The sequence below is a fragment of the Myotis myotis genome, unplaced genomic scaffold (genome assembly GCF_014108235.1).
Source record: "Myotis myotis isolate mMyoMyo1 unplaced genomic scaffold, mMyoMyo1.p scaffold_m19_p_3, whole genome shotgun sequence".
In the NCBI taxonomy this organism is placed as follows: domain Eukaryota; kingdom Metazoa; phylum Chordata; class Mammalia; order Chiroptera; family Vespertilionidae; genus Myotis; species Myotis myotis.
This window is the reverse complement of record NW_023416335.1, coordinates 22,534,200-22,557,149: the sequence shown is the minus strand read 5'-3', so window position 1 is coordinate 22,557,149 and position 22,950 is coordinate 22,534,200. Positions and strand designations below refer to the sequence as shown.

The window sequence follows — 22,950 nt, the reverse complement described above, 5'->3', positions numbered from 1 at the left end:
ATAAATTTTTTTTTCCTAATTTATTTATAAGAATTTTTACATTGCCATTGCATGATTAAACTTTAAATTGTTTACTTCAAATTGCCTGTAGCAAAGCATATAGCAACTATGCAGGGCTGAAATGCTTTTCCTATGAAGTATGTAATACCTATTTACATTTTTTGAATTGTCTTCATGCAATTATGGAAGTCATTTTTACTGTGATTGACTATGATGAATGTTCTTTCATATCTCACAGATAAACCTCCTTTATCTGTCTTGTTCTTTTCCTTTAATTTCTGGTTGCCCGGTGCTTTTTAAAAAGTATTAAACATACAAAGGATTCCTTTTTATTCATGGACTTCCATTTTATTATGATAACCATAAATTCTACTAAAGCAATGGCTTTGATTTGGGGATATAGCAGGACTTATGAAGGTGCCCAACCTTCTAAGATTTATCTAAATATATTTGTGGAAGCTATAGGTGCTAGGAAGAAACTCCTCAGTTGAGAAGAGCTGACCTCCTTTCAGTGCCTTCCTACCAAGGACCATTGGGGACACACCTGTAGTTAAACAAGTTGGGTTTATTAACCACTGCAGTGAGGGAGAGCGCACGCCATGGGCAACCATGGGGCATCTCAGTAAGAATGTGTTAGAAAGGCTTTAAATGATTTCAGCTTCTGTTAGGGGTTTTCAGGGAAGTTTGAGGAAGCAGGCCTTTGCTCTGCTTTGGGTGTGGTCAGAAAGTAGACATAATTCTATAATTTTGTATCTTAGTAAATCTCATCTAGAAAAAAGGAAGACTAGAAAAACTCTATAGCTATAATTGGTCAAGAAGAAATAGCCACTCCTGTTTGTTCATTAAGGGCATATTTGCTCTTTTTTTTTTCTGACTGAGAAAATATTTATATTTTATTTGTAATCAGACATGATTAAAATGTGGTTTTGCTTTTGTCTTGATCCACACTTATCTCACAGTGGCTGTGTATGATGATGATGTTCTGTGAAAATGTTCATATTTAACAGCAGAACACCCTTTTTATATTCCATATATATAATATATATGATCATATGTGCTATAGTAATTATACAGATATATTTCTCAATCTTTATATGAATAAATTTATATTAGCTCATATTAGGCATTAATCAAGGGTACATCCTGAAGCAAGTACCGAAATCATGGATGAGAGCAGTAGATAAGAGGGATATATATGTATATATTAATGTGAAGTTGTGGAAAGTTTGGGAAGAATCAGCTAAATAAAATAACTATTTCGACTGATTGCTGACTTTATGTTATACATTTTATATCTATACTAGAGGCCTGATGCACAAAATTCGTACATGGGTAGGGCCAGCGATCATGGCCAATCGGGGCCTTCTGGCTGCCAGCCAGGGTCTCCCTTCCCTGGCTGCCAACTGCCAGCCAGCACCTTTCTTTGTTCCGCGCCGCCCCCTGGTGGTCAGAGCATGTCATAGCGAGTGATCGAACTCCCAGTCTCCCAGTCGAACTCTGGAGGGGACACTTTGCATATTAGCCGATTATATATATAGATTATATATATAGATACTGTTAGAGTAGTGAAACAAGAAGGCCATTAGACTGGCTTGGCTCTAGTGCCGTTAGTCACCTGCCTAAGCAAAACCTGAGGCAGAATCAGAGCACTAGAATCTGAAAAAGCAGCACTCAAGAATGACAACTCATAAACAGCAACTAGATTTTCTCAAAAAAATGAAACTCAAGAACAACTAATCATAATTAGCCAAAAAAAACAACAAAAAAACCCAACAAATTTTTCCTATTGAAAGAATGGGCAATTTAAAAAGGTTCTATGCTTCTATGTCTTTCCTATAAATACTTCTGCCCTAGCCACCATCCACAGAGTGCCCCTAACCATTTTGTTTTCGATGCCACCTGACTCAGGTCATTGTTTGCTCAAATAAATTCTTCAAAATGTAATGTGCTTCAGTATATCCTTTTACAGTTCTGCTGTCAGAAACCTGGAAGCTGCATATTCCAGAAATCCTCAATAAGGAAATATAACAGGCAGAACAGATCATTCACAGAGAAAAGCCAGTGGCACCTTTCAGCCCAGAAACTTGGAAGTGTGTCAGCTTGAGTCACATTTCATTTCCTTACTTCTTTTGAATTACTGAATATTTACTTATTGATATTCTTTATTACATTCAATTTTCTTTTTCTATTTTTTTATTGATGTACAATTGTTTCAGGACATCCTCATTACTCTGAAAATACTTATGTATTTTTTCTGGCTGCTTTAATTATTTTTATTACTTTCATTTTATTTTGATTCTGTGCATTTATTTAATTTTTAAAAATGTATGTGTAGCCTGTGTATGTATATCCTACACATTGATCTGATGTATAGTATTACATATAAGTAATACTTAGCAGTATTTGTCCATTCCCACTTAGTATAAGGCCCTTTAGTTCATCCATGTTGTTGTAAATGGCAATACTCCCTTTTTCTTAATGCTGAAAAATATTTAATTGTATACATATGCCACATTTTCTTTATATTCTGTTGACAAACAGTTTTTTCCATATCTTAGCTATTTTGAATAATGCTACAGTAAACATAGAAGTACAGATATCACTGGAGATAATTTTGTTTCATAATAATCGGAGCAGCCAGATTATTATGATCACCCCATCAGTACTTCGTTGGGCCACCTTTTGCCTTCAATGCTGAGGTGATTCTTCTTGGCATTGACTCCACGAGATGTTGAAAGGTGATGTGAGGAATCTAACAACATGCCTGATGAATAGCACTGTCCAGCTCTGTGAGATATGATGGTTGTGGAACCAGCTGCATGATGGCTCTTTTAACTTCATCCCAAAAATGCTCAATTGGATTGAGATCTGGTGATTGTGGGGGCCACCTAAGCAAGGTGAAGTCTCCCTCATGTTCTTAAAACCACTCCTGCACAATATGAGCACTTTGACATGGCTCATTGTCTTGTTGGAAGAAGCCATCTCCATTGGGATACACCATCAACATGATAGGATGAGCTTGATCAGCAATGATACTTAGGTATGTTGTGCTATTCAGACATTGTTCTACATGAATTAAAGGGCCCAAATCATGCCAGGAAAATATGCCCCAAACCATAACACTGCCCCCACCAACTTGAAGGGTTGTACTCATGCATGCGGGGTGCATGCTTTCATGCTGTTTCCGCTAAATTCTCACTCTGCCATCTGCATGATGCAACTGGAAACGTGATTCATTGGACCACATGACTTTTCCAATACTCGACTGTCCAATCCTTGTGTTCCTGTGCAAATTGGAGACATTTTATCTTGGTAACTGCAGACAGCAAAGGTGTTCGAACAGGCCTTTGGCTTCCATATCCCATACGATGCAGTGTACGGCTAATTTGCCTACAAACATCAGGTGGTCATAATAATCTGGCCTCTCTCTCTCTCTCTCTCTCTCTCTCTCTCTCTATATATATATATATATATATATATATATATATATATATCGAGAAGTACAATTGCCAGATTATATACTAGTTCAATTTTTAATTTTTTTGTAATCAGAATAGGTATTCCAATTTCATTCCACCAATGTTACACAAGTGTTCCATTTTTTTCCACATTTTAAAATATTTTTCTTAGTATGGTGATATCTCATAGTTGCTTTAATTTGTTATTTAGTTATTGTTTTGATACTATAATTTCTATTTATTTAATTTAATAAGTTCTTTGCCCTTTTAGGTATTCTGTATTTAATGAAAAATTATTATACTTCCTTTAGTTGTTCATACATTGTTTCTTTAGCTCTTTCAAATTATTTAAAATACCAAATTTCAAGTAATATTTTTGTATATTCAACATCTAATCTTCCCCCAAAATAGTTTTCATTGGTGGCCTTTTTCCTGGGTCACACACTCATGGTCTTTTTCATGTCTGGTAATTTTTTAACTACTGAAACTTATCACTTCAAATAATATGCTGTAGTAACTCAAAATCAGATTTTTCTTCCCCTTCAAATGTTATTTGTTTTAGTTGTTTAGTTTGTGAATTTTTCCACTGGTTCTCTAATATCTGTATTCTTTGGTGTGTGTAGCCACTGATATCTCTATTCTGTTATCTTATTGGTTGGTTAATGATCAGATAGAGAGCTCTTCAAATACATGGCCAATAAGTTTCTCAGTTTTGCTGAGGCTCTGCTTGCATTTTGTCACTCAGCCAGGAAGTTTCACAACTATGCTTATCATTTCAATTTCTGTTTGCACAGAGCCTCAAGGTCAGCCAGAGGTGAGAGTTTAAGGTCTTTTCAGGCCTGTCCTAAGTATGTGCATAGCCTTGGGCATGCACATAGTGTCTGAGGCCTTTTAGATTCCCAGACATTTGTCATAACTTTCCAAAGCTCCATGTGAACATTTATATATATAAAAAGCCAGCAACTGAACTGCCATAATGACTGGAAAACCCAGTTGCTATGACACCCACTGTGGCCAGCAAACCAGCCCCATCAAGGGGTGGGGCCAGCCAGCCAACCTCTCATGACCCCTCCCCCAACTGGCCATGCCCTTGATTGGCCTCTCCCCCCAACCACAATAGTGTCCAGGGCCAGCCGGCCAACCACCTACAGCCCCACCCCCAGCTGCACTCCTGGCTGGCCCCACCCCCAATGGGCCCCCACCACCCTGATGAGCCCATATACCCTCCCGCTGTCCAGCCCCACCCCCAATTGCCCCTCCACACCAATCGGGGGTGGGGCTGGCTGACCAATATTCCATGACCCCTCCCCCAGCTGCTGACCCCCGATCAGCCTCCCACCCCAATTGGGGCAGAGCCTGCAGGCCAATTGCCCACTACCCCTCCCCACAGCCAACCCATCCCTAATCAGGCCCAGATTGGGGCAAGCCAGCCAATCAATCTCCTGTTGTCTCCTCCTCCCAACAGGCCCAGCCAAACCCCACCTGTGCATGAATTCATGCACTAGGTCTCTAGTTTGATCATAAAGCTTTTCTTTTTTAAAAAATTTTTATTACATTTATTGGGGCAACATTGGTTAAAAAAAATTATATAGGTTTCAGGTATATAATTTTATAGTATATCACCTGTATATTACATTGTGTGCTTACCATCCCAAGTCAAGTCGCCTTCCAGCAACATTTATACTCCCTTTACCCTCTTCATCCTTCCCCAATCCCTTTGGTAAGCACCATACTATTATCTGTGTCTATGAGTTGTTTTTTGTTTGTTTTTTTGTTTGTTTTCTTGGCTTAATTCCTGCACCGTTTTCACCCAGTTCCCCAATCACCCTCTCCTCTGACAGCTCTCAGTTTGTTCTTTATATATGTGAGTCTGTTGCTATTTGTTTGCCATTTTGTTCATTAGATTCTACTTATAGGTGAAATTATATGGTCCTTTTAAGTTTTTTGGTTGATCTATTGTTTGTCCTATTGATTCATTGCATCAGGCAACTATGAAGTTAAAAAAAAAAAGTCTGTAGTTTTCAGCAAATGCTTTTGGGAAAAGGATTTTGACATTAGGTGAGATCTGATTTATGTCATATATACAAGCTTGAAGTGGGTCTTCTAAGAACCACAAAATAGCTCAAATCCTGGCATTTCTCTGGAAATGAGATTTTGAAAATGCTCCAGCCATATTCTGCTTTTCTCAGAGGTTGCTAGTCTGCTGGTATTCACTGTAAATGCATTCTCTTATTTTTCAATTAATAAAAGAAGAGACTAGAGCAAATTCAATTTTCCCAAATATTATTATTTTTACTAAGATCAGTTATTTTTCTTGAATAAACACTCCCCAAAATATTGTAAACCTTCAGTTAATTTCTAGAGATTTGAAGAGGTTGATTCTAACAACTTTTTCAGTTCTCATGTTGATTTTATGTAGAAGCAAATTTTGGGCGGTTCTTATTCTGATTTACACTGATGTCACTTCATTACATAACAGTTATATAATCTGCATTTATAATATTTTAATATAACATATTTTTTTAAATTTTCCTTGTTGTTTCTCCATTGACCCATGGGAAATTTTGAAGTGTGCATATTCGGGCATTTTCTAGATATCTTCTGGGCCTGATTTTTAATTGAATTTCACTATGTCGAGGTAATGCATTTGACTCCAGTGTGTATGTTTCTATGTATTTATTATGCAGGGTACTATAGATGTATATTAAGGTGATTTGTTTGCATTTAAAGCTTCTGTTTTCCACACATTTTTTTCTTGTAGGGATTTTGTCATTCCCGTCTGTTGTCACAGCATCCTCCTGAGGAAATGTCTGAGATTGGTTCTGTATTTTTTATTTTTAAGTAATATGTCATCATTAATTGTTATATTAAAGTAATACAGGATAACTTCTGCAAACCTTTGCTACTAACTTTCAGACACTCATTGATTTTTGCCTAGGAGTTTGTAGGAAAATTATAACAACAGATTTCACTCTGAGAATTTGGAGGAACATCTGCCACTTCAGAAACTCTACCCAAACTCACCTCTTTTACCTCCTTTATGATGCAAAATCTTTAGTTTCTTGGGAAAAGGGTAAAGAGGCCTGTGGCCTGAGGGCTCTGATGAAACCCTCTATGATTGGGAAAGAGAAGAGGAGAAAAGGTCTAATTCTGAAGGAAGACTAAGGTACTCTTGCTAGGACTGTTACCAGATAAAGGACTTGGCCCTGAGTGTGTCTGGCTAGGGCCAGCAGGTAGTGTGTGGGTTCTTGACTTCATGCAGAAAAGATTTCACAAAATGAGTCCAGGTGACATTGAGGGTATGTTTATTAAAGCTGGGGACAGTGAAGCAAGGGACTTAGCATAGAAGATGCAATAGGAGAGCCTCGGCTGGGCTACTTTGGTTCTCTAAAAATGTTATAGGAAAGAAATGAGCATAGACAGGGATGCTTCCGCTCACTGGGAAGTCCGAAAAAAGGGGACCTTGGAGACAGGTTCAGGGGGTTAGCCTTGGACAAGGTGCTGCTGCCCGTTGCTCCCCTAGTTGCAAGTCTCCTGAGGACCTTAGAGTTTAGGAGATTGGTGCCTGTGGGGGAATAAAGGGGCGGGGAGGGGTATGGGCATGCTCCCCAGAGAGAGAGCACACTCAGGATCTTTGCTTTGAGGGTTTGTTTGGTTTTTTTTTATCTCCCTGTGGGTGGGAATCTTAGGGGAGGGTTTCAGAATATTTTCCATTTCTAAGGTGTGCTTTTTCAGTGTCCTGATCTCTACTGATTGGTCAGCACCAGGGCAGGGGGATCATTTGTTATTACAGCTGGTCCTGGAGTCACCCAGCTGGTTTTGCTACTTTTCTAAGCCTGAAGCTGAAATTCAACTGAGGCCTAGATGTTATCTCTGATGTTATCTCTAAGGAGATGACTTTCTGTAACTGGATGTAAATTGCTGGCCAGTTTGTTGAACTGTTGCCTTTTCCCCATTCTACTTGCCAAGGAATTTTCCTGGCTTCTTACTATCCTGTCTCAGGCCCACATTTTCAGTTCTGGGTTATTAGATATCTGGTCTCTGAGTTTGTGGGCTTCTTGTACTTCCTGGAAATGTCCCTCTCTCAGGCTCACAGACTGCCTTTCCTTAAAATCAGAGAACTTTCTTAAAATTAGTTTGTCTTGAAAAGAAAATTTGGATTTGCTAGCAGAGAGGTCTGTCTGCCTTTGTGGAGACAGTCCACTGACTCACTCTGTAAACATCTTTAGAGCCACTCCTATTCCTGGATGTCACCACATGAGGATGATGAGAACGTTTATACTCAGTCTGTGTGGTATTGTAGCTCTTATTCCTGAAGCTGCAGCATTCTCTCAGGTCTTTTTCCCCGCGTGGTTTATATATGGAGAGGGTTCTGAAGTGCCTCCAGGTGCATTTGGTAGTGATATCATAGAAGTGGGGTATCCCTTTCCCCACTGAGTGCTGAGGTTGGGGTCCTTAGGCTATCTCGAGAAAAAGACTTTTCTGAGACTCACATGGGAGGATGCGTGATTTTTCATTTGTGTCCACTTACTTCCCTGGGTTTCCAACATCCCTCTTCCCTTAATCCAGTCCTGGAAGAAGCGCAGCTGGGGAGTCATTGGAACTAGAAGCAAAGCCACTGTCCAGTTTCTGTTCCATGTTGGAATTGGGTCCAGTTTAGCATTAGGCTAGTTGCAGTCCATCAGTCCATTGTGGGGGGTCCACATGGCTGTGGCTAATGTGGGTAAATGCAAGAGAACCAAGAGTGACCAAGAGCACAAACCAAGAGAACCAGGAGCCAAGAGAGTGAACTTCTTTGTTTAGTAGACTAAATATCTCAAACCTCCCTGCACTTGCAGTGGCCACGTCTACTCTGGCCAAAGACCTGTTCCCAGTTGTGACTTGACAGGCAAGTACCTTCCATGTGTGGCCTGAACTTTACTGCGGGTGTGTGTATTCTCCCCCTCTAGTCCCTTTCCCCAGGGATCTGTGAAGAGTGTTAAAGTGTAGCTGCCTAGCAAAGCTGTACAAATGGCATGCCTATAATATTTGGCTTCCCTGTGTTCCTTTACTGTTATTAATAATTAGGTTAATTACAATGGCATCAGTGGTATGTACATATGTATTTATAAATTTGTTTTTGTTTCATTGTATTTAGCATAGAATGTTAGTCTGCAGCCATGTCTCATTCATCTTCACTAGAAAATGTATATATTTTTCACATAGAAATGATTAATCTTAGTAATAATAAGGCTAAACTTATACTTTTTGAAAATGTGACCTTCAGTTTTTTTCTTTTAAAAAAGCCATTCCTACAGATTAAATGCATCACCCTAATCCTGAATTTATTATAATAATGAATTCCTTCTATTTAGAATAATAAATTCTGAAGAATATATACATTGTTAAAATGGATTGAGTCTTTTTTTGACATGAGTGAAAAAGTTTTACTTTGTATATTTTTTATTTACTAAACCATTGTTATTGATTTGCTTTGTTTTAGGTGATTTATAACATTACAATTGATAAAAAACCATACACTCTGTATCTCACAAAAAGGTAAGATATTATTTACCCTTAAAGCTTAGATTTTACTTTTAAAATTTTTTTGTTACTATCTATAGTAATAAAAGCATAATATGCTTTATATATCATAAAACTCGGACAAGTGCATAAATAAATAATCCTATATAATAAAAGCCTAGGTGGCGTTGTGCGTGCGACATCATCAAAATATGGCTGCCACAAGATGGTTGCCAAAAGATGTCCATGCACACAGCGGAGGCAGGGCCTGACAGCCGCTCTGCGTGGTGAGGCCTGGGGGTCCTGCTGCTCTGCCCCAGAGCAGAGGATGCTGGTCCCAGCATCTCCACTGCCTTGTGCAGAGGAGGCAGGTCCCAGCGGAGGAGGTGGGTCATGGCAAGGGAGGTCAGTTGTGGGCAATCAGGCCAGCAGGGGAGAGCAGTTGTGGACAGCAAAGGACGAGGGCTGGCAGCTGCAGTGGCTGTCAATGGCAGCAGCAGCAGGGCGATGGGGGCAGTGCCTTCCCATGATTGGCCCGGGTCACCTCCCGCAGAGGGAGGCCAGACTGTGGCTTAGGCCCGCACCCTGTGGGGAGTGAGCCTAAGCCATCAGTAGGACATCCCTTGAGGGCTCCCAGACTGTGCAAGGGGGCAGGTCAGGCTGAGAGACCCCTCTTTGTGCATGAATTTTTGTGCACCGGGCTTCTAGTATTATTATATGATCTTAATAAATTTCACATTTACTTTTATTACTATAATGTTTAATTCGTATTAAATTCATTATTCAAATAGTTTATTGTTATTTCTTAGCTCATTCTTATCCCAGGACTTTTTGGTTTATACATTTAACGAAACTGGATCTTTGCATACTGATTCTTCATACTTTAAGGTAAGATGTTTTAGATATTTATTATTACATATTGTTTTATTGAAATGGACATATTACCATTGAGATATGTTTGTTCTATGTTTGTAGTTTAAATAAATATTTTATTCCTTATAATTATGATATGTTAAGGGGTTGATTGTTGTACACAGAAATAAGATGAAATGTGAGGTAATATTCATGGACACTTAGGTACAAAGTAAGGAGAGTAGTAAAAAATGGTTTTCCCTAAAAATATACATAAATAAATTTTGTATAATATATAATCTTTTAACATTTTGAATCATCTATAATATTTTACCATACATATTTTATTCATAAATAATTAATTTATTAGCCTTTCTATACTATCTTTCAGATGCATTGCCATTACCAAGGATATGCTGCAAACGTTCCAAATTCAGCTGCAACACTCAGCATTTGTTCTGGTCTCAGGTAATAACATCTTAGAGAATATTTACACATGAAAAACTTAGGATGCACTTCAAAATGAAACTTAGTGGCTAGCAGACACAAATATAGTAAGGTTTAAGAGGAATCCAAATATGAAAGTTTTCTTTATGATTACCTTTTTTAGAAGTGTAAGTATTTGTAGCTAGTGGTTTCTGCCTATTCAAATGAAATCACCCCAGGAAAACCCGGCTGGAGGTATTTGGAATATACTGTGCAGAAAATGATAGTTTCAGTAAAGGAAAGTTTAGAACATTTTCCTAAACATTACAGCTGAGTTATCTATCAGTTGTCTTATATAGTTATGGAAAATGACATTAATTAGTTATTAAAACAGGGACATATTTTGCTCACAGTTAAGGTACTCTCAGTTTCACACATAAAACAACTAATTAAGAAGGTACCTCAGAGGACTTAGCTATGTCTCCAAAGAAGACATATAGGTGGTCAACAGACATATGAAAAGATGCTCAACATTACTAATCATCAGGGGGATGACAATCAAAACCAAAATAAGATATCACTTCATAATTGTCAGAATGGCTATCATAAAAATTTGGCAAATATCAAGTACTGGTGAGCATGTGGAGAAAAGGGAACCCTTGCACACTGTTGGTGGGATTGTAAATCGGTGCATCCACTATGAAAAACAGTATGAATATGCCTCAAAAAATAAACATTTGTTCTTGAAGATATATGTACCTATATGTTAATTGCAGCATTATTCAACTCAAAGTGTCCTTCAATAGAAAATTGGAAAAAAGAGATGTGGTACATATATACAATGGAATACTAGTCTGCAGTATGAAAAGATGAAATACTGCCATTGGCGACAACATCGATGGATCTTGAGAAATTTAAGAACAAGCCAGGCTGGTTTGGCTCAGTGATTGAGTATCAACCTATGAACCAGGAGGTTAGGGTTTGATTCCTGGTCAGGGCACATGCCTGGATTGCAGACTCAGTCCCCAGTAGGGGGTATGCAGGAGGCAGCTGATCGATGATTCTCTCTCATCACTAATGTTTCCATCTCTCTCTCTCCCTCTCCCTTCCTCTCTGAAATAAATAAAAATATACATTTTTTAAAAGTTAAGAACCATATGATTTCACTCATATGTGAGATATAAACTGAAAGGAACAGATGAGCAAGAAAAATTCATAGACACAGACAATAGTATGGTGGTTACCAGAGGGAAAGGTGCAGCAGTGAAGGTTGAAGGGGTCAAATATATGGTGGCAGTACAAGATTTGACTTTGGGTGGTGGGCACACAATGTAATATACAGATTATGTATCATAGAAATGTACACTTGAATCCTATATAATGTTATTAACCAATATCACCACAATAAATTTAATTTAAAAAATTAAACATAGAGCTGTCACATGATCCAGCAATTTCACTTAAGAATATTCATCCACAGAAAATTTAAAAAAAAAACATCAACTTGAAAAGATATATGTCCTCCTATGTTTACTTCAGCACTAATAGAAGCAATCTAAATATCCATCAGTCAATCTTATATACTAAAACCCTAATATGCAAATTGCCTAATGGTGAAATGAACAACAGAACAACCACCAGAACAACTGGTCGCTATGATGCACATAGACCACCAGGGGACAGATGCTCAATGCTGCACTCTAGTGGTAAGTGCACTCCCACAGGGGGAGCGCCGCTCAGCCATAAGCTGAGCTCATGGCTGGTGAGCGCAGCGGCAGTGGTGGGAGCCTCTACCACCTCCACTGCAGGCAGGCAGTAAGGAGTGAGGGGTCCTGGAATGTGAAAGCCCCAGACTGCAAGAGGGATCGGGCCTAAGCTGGCAGGCAGACATCCCCCTAGGGGTCCCAGACTGTGAGAGGACACAGGCCAGGCTGAGGACCCCCACCCCAGTGCATGAATTTTGTGCACTGAGACTCTAGTGAATGGATGAAGAAGATGTGGTACATATACAATGGAATATTACTCATCAATAAAAAAAGAAATAAAATCTTTCCATTTGTGACAACATAGATGGACCTAGAGGGTATTATGCTAAGTGAAATAAGTCTGACAGAGAAACACAAACATCATGATTTCATTTATATTTGGATTCTAAAATAAAATAATTAAATAAACAAAGCAAAACAAACAGACTTATAGATATAGATAACAAGCTGATGGTTGCTAAATGAAGGGGAAGTAGAAGTAAAGGGTCAAGAAAAGTAATTTTCATCATTAATGATGAAAGAGGAAGGTGGTAAGTTTATAAGAGGAATGTTGGAGACTGGGTGTAAGCTGACATGGTCCTTGCACCTGAAGGGGCTAGCAAGGCTGAGACCCTTACCCACACAGTTTTCCCAGACTTGTTTGGATGGTGGTTATCAGTAGAATGAGAGCAACTTTTGTAGAATGAGAACAGCCTTTCATGGCTTACCAAGACGTCTGTAACTATTTACTGAGATTTGCTGTACCGAGAACTTGTCCTTCTGCTCTGTCCTCCCTTAGAGATTAAGAGAAACAAAGAATACATTCCTCTTGACAGACCTCCTATTCTGTGTGTTGTGTATAAAAAAGCATTGTATGGTTAATAAACTTGCTGCAGTTCCTCAATTGAGCTGTAGTCCTCCCGATCCCGCTCTCCTGTCTTTCTTTCTTTTCTCAATTCCCACCTCCCTACTTCAGCCTGGCTCAACCTGTCAGGTTGGCCCTGACAGAGGAAGATGAATCCAGAACAGATAATACACACTAACTTCCTTTTAGTTTTTGTTTGCCTTATTTATAAAATTTACTCATGTCAATTCAGAAAACTAGCATTCTCTGAATGTCGTTTTAATTTATATCAACCTCTTTAAATATTCACTCTGTATTCCTGCTTTCCCTTATCCTAACCTCTGTAAGAACAGAAACTTTCTTCTTGAAATAGTCAACAAACATCTTGTTTCCCAGCTATTACTTGTCGTTAAGTGATATATTTTGAATGAATGTGATTTCTATACAGAAAATACAAAATACACTTCCATTTACTTAGTTCTTTAATATGTGAGAAAATAATAAGGCAAATGCGGTTAAGTTATTAATGGTAGATAAAAAAATAGAGGGAAAAGTTCCTTTTAAACATGTTATTTACTCTAGTTCATAATTTCTTACAATATTTTATATTATAGTTTTGATATGGTCATTTTTAGGATTTTTTTGCCATTGCTTTCTAAATATACAGGGGATTCCTTCAGTTTGAAAATATCAGCTATGGAATTGAACCACTGGAATCTTCGGCAAGATTTGAACACATAATTTATCAAGTAAAAAATAACAATACAGATATACCAATGTTAATAGAAAATTACAGCAATATTTGGCAGAAAAACCAGACCTATAAAAGTTATTTAAGCTCACAGGTAACTACAATAATTCTGAAGTTATGACATACCATGAAATTACTTCTGTAGATCTTTATTAATTGGGAAAAAGAACTGCTTAGCAGTTGAGTAAGAATATTAAATTTGGTATCTTTTTTCTTTATCTTTAAACAAAACACCCATATTCCACTTAAAATATGAAAAATTATATAACATATTGCAAGCTTATTGTTTTATGATATATTATGTATCTTTTTTCTTGTATTTAAATAAAAATTCACATTGTTAAATAAAATTTAGAAATAGGGGAAGAATAGGATCACTATTAGTTATTACTAACAGTTATCACTGTTCCCTGTGAAAAATACTTTTAATATTTTTACATATTTTTGTTGCATAACTTTACTACCAAACCATAGCTTTCTAAAATAAATAATCATTTATCTATTTATCTATAGGCTGGAATATAAGTTTTGGTTGACAGGTGTTTTCCTTTCATCACTTTGAATATTTAAACTTGCTATCTTATGGACTCCAAGTTTTATGATGAAAAATAAGGTATTATTGAACATATTAAGGATTCTTATACACTGATTGGCCAGATTATTATGGCCACCTGATGTTTGTAGGCAAACTAGCCATACACTGCATCATATGGAATATGGAAGCCGAAGGCCTGTTTGAACACCTTTGATGTTGGCAGTTACCAAGATAAAATGTCTCCAATTCGCACCGGAACACAAGGATTGGACAGTTGAACATTGGAAAAAAGTCATGTGGTCTGATGAATCACGTTTCCAGTTGCATCATGCAGATGGCAGAGTGAGAATTTGGCGGAAACAGCATGAAAGCATGCACCCCACATGCATGAGTACAACTCTTCAAGCTGGTGGGGGCAGTGTTATGGTTGGGGCATATTTTCCTGGCATGATTTGGGCCCTTTAATTCATGTGGAACAATGTCTGAATAGCACAACATACCTAAGTATAGTTACTGATCAAATTCATCCTATCATGTTGATGGCCTATCCCAATGGAGATGGCTTCTTCTAGCAAGACAATGCACCATGCCATGGTGCTCATATTGTGCAGGAGTGGTTTTAAGAACACGAGGATTGACAATCAGTGGTTGGCAAACTCATTAGTCAACAGAGCCAAATATCAACAGTACAATGATCGAAATTTCTTTTGAGAGCCAAATTTTTTAAACTTAAACTATATAGGTAGGTACATTGTTATTAACTTAATTAGGTTACTCCTAAGGCTTAGGAAGAGCCACACTCAAGGGGCCAAAGAGCCGCATGTGGCTCTCGAGCCGCAGTTTGCCGACCATGGCAGGTGATTTGGCTTGGTGCATGGAGCATTGGACTGTGGACCGAAGGGTGCCAGGTTCGATTCCAGTCAAGGGCACATGCCTGGATTGTGGGCTCAATCCCCAGTTGGGGGTGTGCAGGAGGCAGCCAATCAATGGTTCTCTCTCATCATTGATGTTTCTATCTCTCTCTCCCTCTCCCTTTCTCTCTGAAATCAATAAAAATATATTTTAAAAATGTAAAAGAACATGAGGGAGACTTCACCTTGCTTAGGTGGCCCCCACAATCACCAGATCTCAATCCAATTGAGCATTTGTGGAGCGAAGTTAAAAGAGCCATCAGGCAGCTGGTTCCACAACCATCAAATCTCACAGAACTGGACAATGCTGTTCATCAGGCATGGTGTCAGATTCCTCGCATCACCTTTCAACATCTCCTGGAATCAATGCCAAGAAGAATCGCTTCAGTACTGAAGGCAAAAGGTGGCCCAACAAAGTACTGATGGGGTGGGCATAATAATTGGCCACTCAGTGTATATGATGAGTCCCTTCTCTGTTGTTTCTTTTAAGATTCTTTTTTTGTTTGTTTTGCTTTATACCAGTTTTGTTATGATGTGTCTTTGAGTAGATCTCTTTGAGTTGGTCCTAGCTGGAATTCATAGAACTTCCTGGTTGTTTAAATAAATATTTTCCTAAATATTTTTTTAAATTTGAGAAGTTTTGAAAAATTTCTGGCCATGAATTCTTTCTACCTCTGTATCCATCTTCTTACTTTCTGGTACTCTTATTATGAGTATGTTGGTACATTTGATAGTGCTGTCAGGGTAATGTTGGCCTCATAAAATGAGTTACAAAATATTCTTTTTTCCTTAGTTTTTTTGGAAGAGGTTAAAAATAATTGATATTAAATCTTCTTTGAATGTTTGGTAGAATTCACCAGTAAAGGCATATGCTCCTAGATTTTTGGTTTTTTGGGAGGTTTTTGAATACTGTTTCAATGTTCTTACTAGAGATTTGTCTCTTTTGGTTTCTAATGCTTCTTTATTCAGTCTAGGAAGCTTGTTTCCCTTTAAAAATCTGTCAGTTTCTTCTAGGTTATCCACTCTGGTGTCCATTGTAGCTTCTTGTCTTTATTTCGGATTTCATTCAAGTCTTCTCTCTTTTTTCTAAGTGAGTCCAACTACTGGCCTGGCAATTTTATCTTTTTAAATTGCCAGCTCTTCATTTTATTAATTTTTCTACTATCTTTTTTTCTCTATTTCATTTATTTTTACTTTGATCTTTATTATTTCCTCCCCTCTCCTGGTTTTGGGCTTCATTTGTTATTCTTTTTCTGTTTCTTTAAGTTATAATGTTAGATTTCTTCTTTGAGATTTTTTTTGTTTGTTTATTTCTCGAGGTAGGTTTGTAATTCTATAAACTTTCCTCTTAGTACTGCTTTTGATGACTCCCCCAAGTTTTTATATCTTATACTTTTAGCTTCATTTGTCTCTACGTAACTTTTGATATCTTGTTTTACTTATTCTTAGATCCAATAGTTGTTCAGTAACATGTTGTTAATCTCCATATATTTGTGGTTTTTCCAGTTCTTTTTTTTTTTGTAGTTGATTTTCAGATTCATATCATTATAGTTAGAAAATATACTAGTATGATTTCAACTTTCTTAAATTTATTGAAACTAGTTGTGTACACCTACATATAGTCTATCCCTGAGAAATTTCTGTGTGCGCTTGAGAAAAATGTGTGTGTATTCTGTCTTTTTGAGATGGAAAGTTATAGTAATATTAATTAAGTTCATTTGCTCTAATGTATCATTTAAGGCCAATATTTCCTTACTGACTTTCTGTTTGGAAGATATATTCATTGCTGGCCATGGGGTATTCATATTTCTTTTTTTTTTTTTAATATATTTTATTGATTTTTTACAGAGAGGAAGGGAGAGAGATAGAGAGTCAGAAACATCGATGAGAGAGAAACATCGACCAGCCGCCTCCTGCACATCCCCCACCGGGGATGTGCCCGCAACCCAGGTACATGCCCTTGACCGGAATCGAACCTGGGACCCTTCAGTCCGCAGGCCGACGCTCTATCCACTGAGCCAAACCGGTTTCGGCAATATTTCATATTATAATTGTATTGGTATCATTTTTTTGTTTTGGGTCTGTTAATAATTGATTTTTATATTTTGGCACTGCCAGGGTGGAGCTAGATGATAGATAGATAGATAGATAGATAGATAGATAGATAGATAGATAGATAGATAGATAGATAAGTATTATGTCTTCTTGAAGAATTGTCCCCTTTATCATTCTGAAATGTCCATCTTTGTCTCATGGTACCTTTTTTGTTTTGAAATCTCCTTTGTCTGATATAAGTACTATGGTTTCTGCTTTTCTCTGGATGACATTTGCTTAGAGTATCATCTTCCACCTCTTCACTTTGAGCCTGTTTGTTTTTGGAGCTAAGTCTCGTGAAGGCACATATAATTCAGTCTTAAATTGTTTTTTAATCCATCCCGCTACTCTGTGCCTTTTGATTTGTGAGTTCAATCTATTTCTATTTAGCGTAATTATTAATATACTAGAGGCCCAGTGAGGTGGGGGAAGTCCCTCAGCTCGGCCTGCACCCTCTCCAATCCAGGACCCCTTGGGGGATGTCCGACTGCCGGTTTAGGCTTCATCCCTCTCACAATTCAGGACCACTGGCTCCAAACTGCTCACCTGCCTGCCTGATTGCCCCTAACCACTCTACCTGCCTGACTGATAGCCCCTAACTGCCCCCCTGCTGGCCTGGTTGCCCCCTAACTGCCCCCCTGCCAGCTTGGCCACCCCCTAACTTCCCTCCCCTGCCAGCCTAATCACCCCTAACCTTCTCTGACTCAGCCCCCGCCACCGTGGCTTTGCCCAGAAGGAAGTTGGACATCTGGAAGATGTCCAGTTGATCCAGTCTAATTAGCATATTACCCTTTTATTAGTATAGATAAAGACTTACTGCAGTCATTTTATCTTTTATTTTCTGATTGCTCTGTATCTCCATTGTCTTTTACCTCTTGTGTTTTTGTCTGTTACTTTAGTTGGGTGGTTTCCTATGACTTTTTTCTCTGTTTCCTCTTTTGTTTGTTTCATGTCTTAGCTCTGAATTTTTGTTTTATGGTTACTATTAGGTTTTTGTAAAATGTCTCATACATACCATAGTCCTTTGCCTTCTTATTGTCTCATATACATTTACCTGTACTTGTGTTCTTCACTCCTCCTACCCCCCTCCCACACACACACTCACACAAATTATCCCTTTTTATGTTGTGTGTTCATTGCCAAATTTCAGTAGGTTACTTTTAATGCTTTTCCCCCTTTAACTTTTATGATATAATTAAGTGTTTAATGCTCTCTTTTTGAAGTAGCGTTGTTTCTGTCTGTCATTTATTCAAAGTTTTGTATACCATTTTTCTTTATGATTCTGCTAGAAGAACTTTTAACATTTCTTGTAACACAGGTCTTCTGGTGATGAATTCTCTCAACTTTTGTTGTCTGGGAAAGCACTTATTTCTCCTTCATATATAAAGGATGGCTTTACAGGATATATTATTTTTGGCTGGTTTATTCTCTCTTTCAATATTTTGAATATTTTTGTCCACTCTCGCCTATCTTGTGATGTTTTCACTAAAAAAATCTAATGATAGCCTAATGGGATTTCCTTGGCAGGGTACAGTGTTTTACAGCCTGGATGCCTTAAAAATTCTTTCTTTGTAATGAACTTTTGCTGGTTTTCATATAATGAGTCTTGGAGAAGATTTTTTTGCATTGAAATAATTAGGTATTCTTTTAGCTTTTATATTCAGACACTTTTCACAGGTTTGGAAAGTTCTTACCAATTATTTCTTTGAATACATTCTATGTTTTCTTCTCCCTCTCTTCTTCTCTGGCTATACCCATTACCCTTACTTTGTTGTTTCTAATGGAGTCATATAGTTTTTGTAGAACTCTTTTATTTTTATTTTTAATTTTTGTTCTCTCTCTTCTTCCTCCTGAGCCATTTCTGGTTCAATCATCAAAAACACTAATTATCTCTTTCATGTGATATGCTTTATCTCTCATGCTTTAATTGTTCATCTCATTTATTGAGTTCTTTAGTTCAAGGATTTCTGTTTCTTTTTTTTTTATATAATACTTTCAGTCGCTTTGGTAAAGTACCTATTTTGTTCATTAATTTTGTTCCTGAAATCACTGAACTGCCTTTATGAGTGTTTTGATATCTTGTTGAGGTTTGTTTGTTTGTTTAATAACTGTATTCTTGAATTCTGTCATTCTAATCACAGTCTTCCCTGTCTTTGAATTTGGTTTCTGGAGACTTTATTTTCTTTCTTTGTTAACTTTTTGCATTGGTTATTCATGATACTTGATGGATTGTTTCTGTGCCTGTACATTTGAGATAATGAAGTCTCTTTTAGTTACTCTTTGCTTTTAACAATTCAGTAGGCTTCTAAAGAGAGGTCCTTCATTTGTTTTTCAGTAGATGATGCTATAGTGCAAGTTTTTGTTTTCTCTTAATAGCACTGGAATCTTAGTGGTTTGGTGTGGCCTCAGTCATGGAAAATATCCTGTATTTCCCGGGGTCTTGGATGTCCATTCTGTGCCTGGGTTGCCACTGTCTTGGGGCGCCATCTCATGGTGGGATATAGAGGGTAGTGAGGCTCTGGGCCTGGGAACTCCCGGCACTCCTCTTATTACCAATGTGTATCTCTGCTTCTTCAATAGGTCCCACCTCTACTGGGTTCTGCTGCAATGGGCTAGAGGATGTAGGTATGTGGGTTTGAGGTTTTGCCTCTAAATCGGTAATGGCTACCACACGACCACAGCTTTCTCTCTTTGTCAGCAATGACCACCATAAATCCCCCACATCTCTACTACTGCCACTAGGTTTCACCACAATGGACTTTTTTAGGCAGGGATGTGGCTTCCCCCAACCTGCCTCCCTTACTGTTCCAATGTGCCCACTTTCAGATGGACTGATGTGTGGCTCTCTCAGATGTCTCTGCGTTGAACAAGGGATCCTTTGTTTAATTGTAATTATCCAACTTGTTGATGCTGATTCTGCCATGATGTTGATGTCCATGTGGCTATGCTATGTTTAATCAATGAAAAGGTTTAAAGAGTTTTAACTTTGTATACTCAGATATAGAGTTTTGGAAATCACTTTTGAGTAGAAAGATTTGAACTAATAAAATTGAACTAAATATCAACTTTAATAATTATATAATTTAAATTATTTTAGTGCCCCTTTTTCTGCTGCACATTATTTCAGTTTAAATAACAAATCTTATGATCACCATTATTATAAGACTACTAAGTGCTGATAAAAGTTAAGAGAACTTTTTTCCTACAGCGCTGCATATATACATGTGGTCAGACAGACAGAGAATGACAACAACACATACGTTTAGGCAAAAGTAGGCTTACAGTTGTGAGTATGCAAAACACAATTTCTTCTTGTATTATTATTTGTTAAGCACTATATTGTCTTCCATATGAACAACTGTAAATTTACTTTTGCCCAGCCTTGTGTATGGAATGCAGGCATATTTTACTTTCCTATGGAAATGTAAGCAAACATTTAAACATGGGCTCTACCCACTGAGTCCAGTTTGCTTGCTTATTTGCTTTAACCGAGGCTAACCTAGACCCAATCTTTGTACCTTTCTTACTATTATATTTAGTGAATGATAAGCTTGGGTCAAGAATGAAATTTTGGTTTCTTTGAAATTTATATATGTGAAACGGCATTGTAATATGTTTAAGCTGTACTAGTAGCTCACACGAAAATTGCCATTAAAGTGCCAAATGATGATGTAATAAGCTGACGATTTATAGCTGACTCCTGGCACAGTCAAGAATTATAAGATCACCTCAGAAGGAACTTACAGCCTGTGCCCTGGAGGTACAGGATTGTTTCTGCTATTGTACATGCTGTTCTTTCCTGTGCACCCATGTGGTTGAGTGTACCAGTCACACCATTTACCTGAATTCCTGTGTAGACTGTGAGTTCTCAGAATTTCCCCATGCTTTTCTGCTGAGTGAATGAAATATTTTTATTGTGACACAGTTGGTGTTCCCATAGGTTTTAGGAGGACAATTCACAAAAAATTCTCAAGAGTTCTTTTAATAATGTAGATTTGCATGAGTTAAAGACAATAGAATGTATATATTTCTACTCATTTTTTTTCTCTCATTTAATATGAATACAGAGTACTTAGACTCATTCATCACTCTCACAAGCTCACTGGAATTATTTAAATTTAGAATATATGTTAAGTGAATTTTTTTGTTTGTAACTAATTTTTATATTTAAGGCCACAGTGACTCTGTAATAATAATTTGTAAATTTTCTCTGAATTATTAGTTTTTTAAAATACTTGTTTTTGTTTTCTTAAAATCAAAGTGAGCATTCCCTTGCCATTTATTACAATATGTGCAAATGAAAAAAATGAAAAATTGAATTTCCAAAAAAGTCCTTATGAAGATATTTTATGCATTCTGTTTGCCTTCTTTACAGAATACTTCTTGTATTTAACAAATTTAATGTATATTATCATTTGCTCAATCATTTGTTTCCCCAGGAAAAAACTCTTTCAAAACTATTACCCCAATATCTAGAAATGCATATTATAGTGGAAAAAGCTTTGGTAAGTCAAACCATCTCCTCCTCCCCTCCATTCCTCAATCTTCAATCCTCTCTCTCTTTTTTTCTCTCTCACTCTTTCTTTCTTTAAACTTAATGAAATTTTTCTCAATTTCAAAGCACAAAATTAAAAATTTGGAATTGTTTTATTATTTCCAAATAAAGATGCTTTGTTTTAGGTATTATTACTAAAAGCTAAAACTAGCCTAGAATGTGTTACACTGTCTATTCCATGCTTCATCCCCAGCTCAGCCCAGTATCTCTTTGACCCCATTTTCTAACAGTCTTGCCTTGCTGTAGCCTCTTTGTTCTTATGTTTTCTTTGAACATACCAGGTATTTACGATCTTACAAATTTACTTAATACTTTTTCAACTTTATTTCAAATAGTTGTAATATGTAATTGTATATATTTAAAGTGTACACAATGATTTGATATACACATATATTGTGGAATAATTACCAAGATCAATATAATAAACCCATCTATCACCTCACATAATTAACTTTTTCTTTCTTTCTTCCTTCCTTTCTTTTTCTTTCTTTCTTTCTTTCTTTCTTTCTTTCTTTCTTTCTTTCTTTCTTTCTTTCTTTCTTTCTTTCCTTCCTTCCTTCCTTCCTTCCTTCCTTCCTTCCTTCCTTCCTTCCTTCCTTCTTTCTTCCTTCCTTTCTTTCTTTCTTTCTTTCTTTCTTTCTTTCTTTCTTTCTTTCTTTCTTTCTCCTCCCTCCCTCCCTTCTTCCCTCCCTCCCTCCTTTTTTGTGTGTGTGTCTTTGTATGTGTATGGTGAGAACACTTAAGACCTACTCTCAGCCCAGCCAGTATGTCCCAGTGGTTGAGCATTGACCCATCAACCAAGAGGTCACCCGTTCAATTCCAGGTCAGGGCATATGCCTTGGTTGTGAGCTTGATCCCCAGTAGAGGCGTGCAGGAGGCATCCGATCGATGTTTCTCTCTCATCGATGTTTCTGTCTCTCTAAAATCAATAAAAACATATTTTAAAAAAAGATCTACTCTCAGTTCCTTTCAAGTATATAGTACCATATAATTAACTCTAGTCACTATTCCATACATTAGAACCTCACAATTTATTCTTCTTATAATTGAAATTTTGTATTCTTTGATCTACAAATACACGTTTTTGTTTGTAGTTACATAAGTTTTGATATGGCATTTCCATCAATATTTATGAGTTTGTTTTTTTTTATTGAAAATTTTCTAAAAGATGCATTTTTTTTTTACTGAATTTGTTGGGATGACATCAGTTCACAAAACCATACGGATTTCAAGTGTACAACTTAACAAAACAACATCTGAACACTGCATTGTGCACC

General features: G+C 37.3%; 1 protein-coding gene across 1 annotated transcript in view; it reads left to right on the top strand.

Annotated features, from left to right (window-relative positions):
* ADAM18 (ADAM metallopeptidase domain 18) overlaps positions 1-22,950 on the top strand; it is a 103,429-nt gene that overhangs the window by 26,591 nt on the left and 53,888 nt on the right. The window contains exons 3-7 of the mRNA XM_036297239.1: positions 8,941-8,996; positions 9,770-9,848; positions 10,204-10,280; positions 13,495-13,672; positions 21,558-21,623. Coding sequence (XP_036153132.1) covers positions 8,941-8,996; positions 9,770-9,848; positions 10,204-10,280; positions 13,495-13,672; positions 21,558-21,623 — 456 coding nt within the window. The remainder of the gene's footprint in view (positions 1-8,940; positions 8,997-9,769; positions 9,849-10,203; positions 10,281-13,494; positions 13,673-21,557; positions 21,624-22,950) is intronic.